Here is a 7,930-nt window from a genome sequence, read left to right on the forward strand (position 1 = left end):
GAGAATCTTTAAATTGTTATTATGAACATTAACCTTTATAATAACAAGCTACATTTTTAATTACAGATAATTAGTCATTTTACACAGATTTGTTTGTAATTTAAGAAAGCAGAAAAATACTGTTTAAATAAAACAGTAATTTGTCTTTACAGAAATGTGAAATAAATGTGATTCATTATTATTGGCATGATGATTAAAAGAGAAGATTGGCTGTTAATTCACATCATTTCTGTCATTTTACAGACGTTTGTTCCCAATTTAAAAAAAAAAAAAAAACAGAAAATTACTGTTAGAAAACGTATTTTTTTAGTGTGTGTGTGTGTGTGTGTGTGTGGGTTAATTACACGTTATATCTGGTTTGAGGGGGGGCTTTTGGGAGATGCTTGTTTCCATGGCAACCACAATAAGGATGAGGAGCTGCATCTCTGTTGCTGTGGCAACTGTGCATGCTGGCAGCAGATGGGGTGATTTTAAAGCAGAAACAACCACAGAAGAAGAGCAGCTCAGTCTGAATGGTTTGATTTCTTCTTCTGCTGCTGCTTTTATTACACTCACATGAAGTCAGGCTCACAGTGACCCACAACACCAACTGATCCACAACCACATCTTAACTCTGTTGTCACAGTTTGAGAAACCCCCCCCCACAATGGTATTTATAACATCATACACACACACAGATGGAGACGCACGATCAAATGTGTCCCATCTGTTGACGTGAGTTACATGTTCTGACTCCAACATGTTGGTGCTTTTATACTGACAGTTACAGCAAATCAAATCACATTTTCACAGGTAATAATATGAACATGCAGGTAAATACATGTATAGGCTCATGTGCATATGTATAAATACATACATGTGTATGTGTGTGTGTGTGTGTGTTTATGAATATTATGATATATTATGATGTGATGAAAAGCTTCTTGAGGTCAACCAATTGTGTAATATATTGAAATATACAATTTATGTATATGTATATTTGTGTGTATATATATATATATATATATATTTATATATATATATTTATACACAGAATCAGAACAATTCATAATAACAAATAATTAATAATAAATTTAATATAATAAATTAGATTCTTCAAATAAAATATTTAATGATTTAATCTGGATGAATTATTTTAATATCAAACTGTTTAATAAGTGGACTGAATGAATGAATAAATCCAGACATGCGCAGTAGATTGATAGAATCACTATAAATGTAGAAACAGCCTCTGAACTGTGACCGCGCGCTTCATTAATTCACAAGCGCTAGAGAGATGACGCTCGTGTCCGCGCTCCAGCGGTCGCGCGCCTCCTCTCCTCTTCGTCCGTGAGCGCGCGGAGGCAAGCGTCAGGATCCAAGGACAGACCGCGGGCTCGCGAGCATCAGGTCATCTGGAAGTCCGCGAGGATCACGAGCCTTGACGGACCGAAACCGAATAAAACCGAGAGCAACGAGCGGGAAATAAAGTGACGCGTTACCGGGGAAATAATATTTAACGGATGATTAATGTTGATGAAAGGAGTCGGTGAATCAACAGGACCAGACCGGATCAACAATGTCAGCGGGCTTTACCCGGGACTGAAACAGCGGCGACTCGGTCCAGACACCGGGATCTGTCCTTCCGCTGTGGGACGGTGACGGCTCCGAACGGTACCGGAGCTTTTTACCGCTTCAACGAGCAATTCATCAATTTATCAAGAAAAACAAAACAAAAACATCGACCTTTAACCCGACGGACCCGAGACAGAGACCGGGACCGAACCGGAGCCGAACCAGCGGACGGTACCGGACTGAGAGCGGGAACACCGGAGGGAGCACCGTGATTTAAATAAATCACAGACGGTGAAATCAACAGGAGACCGAGCGCGCGACGCAGCTCTGTAACGGAATCTACAGCGGGGCTTTTAATTTGAAAATCTGGTGCAACCAGGACCAGGACCAGGACCAGTGAGTCAGTCTATCACCAGTGTTTCTGTGTTTAGGTCACGTGTCAGAAAATTAGAATTAATCCATAAAAATAAAAAAAAAACTGGTTGAAATTCATCCTGTAACGTTTCTGTTAAAAACATCAAAATAAAAGAAAACAGAAAAAACACTTTCATCCTCTTCTTCCTCTTCCTCTTCATCTCCCTCTGCTTTTTATTCCTCCTCTTCATCCACTTCCTCTTCTTTTTCTTTTTCCTCTTCTTCATCCTCACCTTCCTCTTCTTCCTCCTCTTCATCTGCTTCCTCTTCTACTTCCTCTTTTTCTTCCTCTTATTCATCCGCTTCCTCTTTTTCCTCTTCTTTTTCTTCTTCCTCTTCTTCATCCTCACCTTCCTCTTCTTCCTCTTCCTCTGCTTGCTCATCTTCCTCTTCTTCTTCCACCTCTTCATCCTCTTCCTCTCCTGTTGACGTCAGTGTCTGTTGGAACATCTTGGTTCCCTGAGTTGAGTTCACGGTTCCCTGACTCTGTTCCTCAGCAGGGAACAGCTGATCACAGTGGTCAGTTTATTAGGAACAGCAGCTTAGACTGAGATGACTCCTCCTTCATGAAGGTTCTGATGTTCAGACTGTCTCAGACGTGTTGACTCACCTGTGTGACCTGACAGGTGTTTCTAGTCTGTGGAGTCTGTGGTTTAGACAATAACCTCCTCCTCCCTCTCCTCCTCCTCAGTGGAGCTGCGTGGCGTGCTCCTCCTCGCCGTGCTGCAGTGCTGCTCGGTGGCACGGTGCGGCTGCGAGCCTCGGCTGGTGAACATCGGCGCCGTCCTGAGTCAGAAACGTTACGAGCAGGTGTTCAAGGAGGCGGTGAGCCAGGCCAACACGCTGTACGGGAAGGACAAGTTCAAGATGAACGCCATCTCCGTCACACACAAGCCCAACGCCATCCAGATGGCTCTGTCCGTCTGCGAGGACCTCATCTCCAACCAGGTGGGGGCGCTCTCATCTTCACTGATCTCGACGCTCTGCTGCCTGAGGCCAGCTGCACAAAACACCTGGAGTTTTCTAAAGTCTGACACTTGAGGTTTAATTTCTCCTTAGCTGAGGGAGTAACGGAAGCTGCTGCTCAGAATCTCTTAGAAGGTTTCCTTAGTTAGGGAAAATTGTTAAGGGATTTGCAGCAGTGAAAGAGATTTTACAGCAGTAAAATTCTATAGTTTCCATGGAGATGTTTGTTTGCTGCTATTATCACTTGAAAATCTTAACTTAACCTAACCCTTTTATTTTAAGGAAACCTTAACTCAGACAGAGAAGATCAGGAACAATAACAGAATCAAGAATAGAAACAGGAAGAACAAAACTCAGAAACAGAACAGAAAAAGGAAGAACAACAGGAAGAGGAAGTAGAACAGAAAAAGGAAGAACAACAGGAAGAGGAAGTAGAGCAGAAATAGGAACAAGAACAGGACAGAGAAAAAGAACAAAACAGGAAGAAGAACAGGAAGAGAAACAAGAACAGGAACAAAAACAGGAATAGGAACAAGAATAAGACTCAGAAAAAGGAACAAGAACAGGAAGAGAAACAGGAACAGGAAGAGAAATAAGAACAGGAAGAGAAACAAGAACAGGAACAAAAACAGGAATAGGAACAAGAACAAGACTCAGAAAAAGGAACAAGAACAGGAACGGGAACAGGAAGAGAAATAAGAAAAGAAACATGAACAGGAACAAGAACAGAAACAGGAGGAGAAACAAGAACAGGAAGAAGAACAGAAACAGGAAGAAAAACAGGAACAGGAAGAGAAACAAGAACAGGAACAAGAACAGAAATAGGAACAAGAAGAGAAACAGGAACAGGAAGAGAAACAAGAACAGGAACAAGCACAAGAAAAACAGAAACAGGAAGAAGAACAGGAAGAGAAATAAGAACAGAAACAGGAATAGGAACAAGAACAAGACTCAGAAAAAGGAATAAGAACAGGAACAGGAAGAGACACAGGAACAGGAACAAGAAGAGAAACAGGAACAGGAAGAGACACAAGAATAGGAACAAGAACAGAAACAGGAACAAGAACAGGAAGAGAAACAGGAACAGGAAGAAGAACAGAAACAGGAGGAGAAACAAGAACAGGAAGAGAAACAAGAACAGAAACAGGAACAAGAACAGAAATAGGAACAAGAAGAACAGGAAGAGAAACAAGAACAGGAACAAGAAGAGAAACAGGAAGAGGAACAGGAACAAGCACAAGAAGAACAGGAACAAGAAGAGAAACAAGAACAGGAACAAGAACAGAAATAGGAACAAGAAGAGAAACAGGAACAGGAAGAAGAACAGAAACAGGAAGAAGAACAGAAATAGGAACAAGAAGAGAAACAGGAACAGGAAGAGAAACAAGAACAGGAACAAGCACAAGAAGAACAGAAACAGGAACAAGAACAGGAACAGAAAGGTGGGCAGAGAAAGGACAAATTGAGGCCAACATGGCGGAGAGAGAGAGAGAGAGAGAGAATCAGAAACATGGAGATGGACGTCAGATTAACGTCCTCTCTCTCTGCAGAAACACAGATGTAATAATCCCTCCATCCTCCCAGAGGAAGGATGGAGGGATTATAGAGACAGACACACACTCTCTCTCTCTCTCTCTCAGTGCAGTATAACAGTGTTCTCTACCTGTGTGAAACACACTTCAGCCTCATTGGTTCTCTGTGTTGTGTTTTGTAGCTCAGTTATAAGAGACACTGAGACCTTTGATTTGTCCTCTTCTCCTCCTGTTTCACTTTCTGTTGTTTAGTTAAAACAGTTTCAGGAGTTAGTCAGTCTCACTTCCACAACGAAGGCTACAGAGAGGAGTCTGTATTTGTAGGTTTGTTTTGCAGCAGCGGTTCCTCAGATCAATTCAATTTCAATTAACCAGTAACGGTAAAAGGACCTACACTTGCTCTTCTTGCTCAAAGCTTTACAATACTTGGCACATTCACCTATTCATACATCACACACATACACTGATGGGACAGCCATCAGGGGCAATGTGGGGTTCAGTATTTTGCCCAAGGACACTTGGACATGCAGACCTGAGGAGCCGGGGATCGAACCACGGACCTTCTAATTAGTGGACGACCCGGTCTACCTCCTGAGCCTCAGTCTTTATTGGCATTGCCATTTTAAATGTGTCGTCAAAGAAGCACAATTACCATCATTCAATGTACTTAAATTATCAAAGAAAAAAATATCAATTACAATATTGATATAATTAAAGACAGTATAATTATTAATAGAAATTAAAGAATAAATTGATAATTAAATAAAGTAAACTAAAAAAAATCAATAAACTCATAAACATACATATATATTGTATACATATACAGATATACACATACGTATATGGAGGAGCAGTGATGTCACAGGAAAAGTAATAAAGTATTTCCTTAAGTTCATATTTTAATAAACATTAAAAACAGGAATTGTGAAAAGATAATAAAATGAAAATAAATCAATGATTAATCATCAATAAATACTTCAGATTTAAAATTTGATTTACAAAAACAACATAAACCTGGATTCAATCTTCAATTTCCATTTTCTTTTTCAAACTGCTTCACCTGTTAGCCAATCCATTTAGCTCCATTTATTTTGATGGATTGTTTGTACATTTATAAATTTTTAAAGTGTGAATCCAGGAATGTATTCCCATTTTTAAAATCTCTTTTCGTATAGTTTTTCTATTCTATTATTTATTCATGAATCAATAAATGTAATGATAATGAGAGTTTTGTAATGCGCTTTTTGTGAATCTGTTTCTAAATCTGAAGTATTTACTGATGATTAATCATTCATTTATAAATTCTTTTTACAATGCCTGTTTTTAATGTTTATTAAAACATGAAATTAAGGAACAAATACATTTGGTTTCTATATTTTTATATATAACTGTTTTCTGTTGTGACAGGAAGTGTCATATTTAGCAGCTGCACATTCTGTCTTTTTCCCCAGAATTATGGGTAATTTCTCTCTGTCTGTTAAACTTTTAAATTCAGGGCATTTTCTTTTCAAATTCGGGGTAGAATTCCTCCCTAACGTTTGTGTATTTTTGACAGTGTGAGATCTCTGACTCTGAGGAACAGGCCGCTCTGTACCTTCAGTCTTACTTCCACGCAGACTCTTCTACGATCAGGAGGTTACGCCAGTCATTGGTTTTGGCCTCAGGATGTGTAGGTGGACTGAGAAAATAAGAGCATCTTTAAATGAAACCACCCTCTGCTGCAGGTGTACGCGATCCTGGTCAGTCACCCTCCACAGTCCAACGACCACCTGACGCCGACACCTGTTTCCTACACCGCCGGTTTCTACAGAATCCCTGTTGTTGGGCTGACAACGCGTATGTCCATCTACTCTGACAAGGTAACTTGAACCACCTGATCCTGATCCTGTCTCTGAGGTGTTCCTCAGGGCTCCATCCTGAGGACACCAGATCTTAGGACCTCAGTAAACGGGAACAGAATCTGAACTAGAGAAAATAGTCCCCAACCAACACCTTCCTTCTGTTTGTTTGATAAAAACTATAGTCAGCAGCTCAAATTAGTTTTTAAAAATATATGTGAAAAAATGTATTCAAATAAAAAAAATAAAAATATTAAAACATTTTTTTATATTAAAATGGAAAAATATCAAATATTTTTATTTTTATTGATATTTTAATAAAAAATATTTAAAACTATTTTTTATTAAAGAATATTTAAATATTCTTTAATAAAATATTTAAATATTCTTTTAATAAATATTTAAATATTTTTTAATAAATGAAAAATATCAAAATATTTTTATTTTTATTGCTAATGTTTTAATTAAAAATATATTTTTTTAAATTTAATAAAAAATATTTTAAAAAAATTAAAGGAAAAGTTATTAAATAAAAATTCTTTAAATATTGTTTAAATATTCTTTTAATATTTTAATATTTTTTAGATAACATTTCAACAATTTTTAAAATAAAAAATATTTAAATATTTTTTTAAATAACATATTTCAACAATTTTTAAAATAAAAAATATTTAAATATTTTTATAAATAAAGAAAAATGATTTAATATACACACAGTATACATATAGTATTGTATTTTGTATATTTCCTTGCAGTGTTTATCTTATTAACCCCATGAGGACCAGTGTGATGATCCAGGTTGTGTTCAGGTGTTGCAGTAAAATGTCCCACATGTTCAGACTGTCCTGGTTTGTCTTCAGGCAACATTAAGTGCCGGTTGTAGATTATTTAGACCAGTTTGTCCCTGTTCAGAGACATGAGCTCTCAGTGTCTTTCAGCGTCTATCAGCGTTACAATATTAATGACATCATCAGTCCCAGAATATCCCAGCACTCCCAGTGAGAGGATTCAGACTGGAGATGAAATATTCACGTGTTTATCAGTCAGAGCTTCAGGTAAACCAACAGTGAGTAAGCAGTGAGGTTTATGTGTTCACTGTGAGTCCTGGGACACCGTCACCACACAGTGTTGAACTGCTCCGTCTTCTGCTGTTTGGACTGATTTAACAAAAACTCAGCTCTGAACCACACCTGCTGTTTTTAATGCATGTGATTTAACATTTAGAGCAGCTGTTTCTGTCTGATGGACTGGAGCTCAGATCCATAAATATAGATTCATTCTCTTTCATCAGTCAGGAGTCGTCATGAATAACAAGCTTATGAATCTATAGTTACATCATCATCATCATCATCATCATCATCACAACTAAATACTATAGTCTATACATTAATGTTGTTGCACCAAATAGAAACGTCAGGAAACTATAAACTTCTGTCTGAATATCATTTATTCTCAGCTCATTATTTCTATTTAATTATTATTTTACTGACTCAACTTTGTCAGTTTGTCTTTCATGTTTTCTTGTTTCAACATTTCATCCTGGTTGTTTCTGTGGTTAAAGGAGGATTGATCCTCCAGGTGTTAGAAATAAAGTCAGTCTGAATAAATCTCAGTGTGAGTTCAGTC

The 7,930-nt window shown here is 37.8% G+C and overlaps 1 protein-coding gene across 1 annotated transcript; it reads left to right on the forward strand.

The window, feature by feature from the left end:
• Nucleotides 1-1,276: 1,276 nt before the first annotated feature.
• On the forward strand, nucleotides 1,277-6,325 carry LOC111652678 (glutamate receptor ionotropic, NMDA 1-like; the record flags this gene model as incomplete). The annotated part of the gene is made up of 4 exons (XM_023403021.1): nucleotides 1,277-1,329; nucleotides 1,541-1,785; nucleotides 2,660-2,916; nucleotides 6,191-6,325. Coding segments are annotated over exons 1-4 (690 nt in total), but the record flags the coding sequence as incomplete, so codon positions are not given.
• Nucleotides 6,326-7,930: the final 1,605 nt, after the last annotated feature.

This window comes from Seriola lalandi, unplaced genomic scaffold (assembly GCF_002814215.2).
Source record: "Seriola lalandi dorsalis isolate HSWRI2012SDOR001 ecotype SW California unplaced genomic scaffold, Sedor1 jcf7180002054055, whole genome shotgun sequence".
NCBI classification, from domain to species: domain Eukaryota; kingdom Metazoa; phylum Chordata; class Actinopteri; order Carangiformes; family Carangidae; genus Seriola; species Seriola lalandi.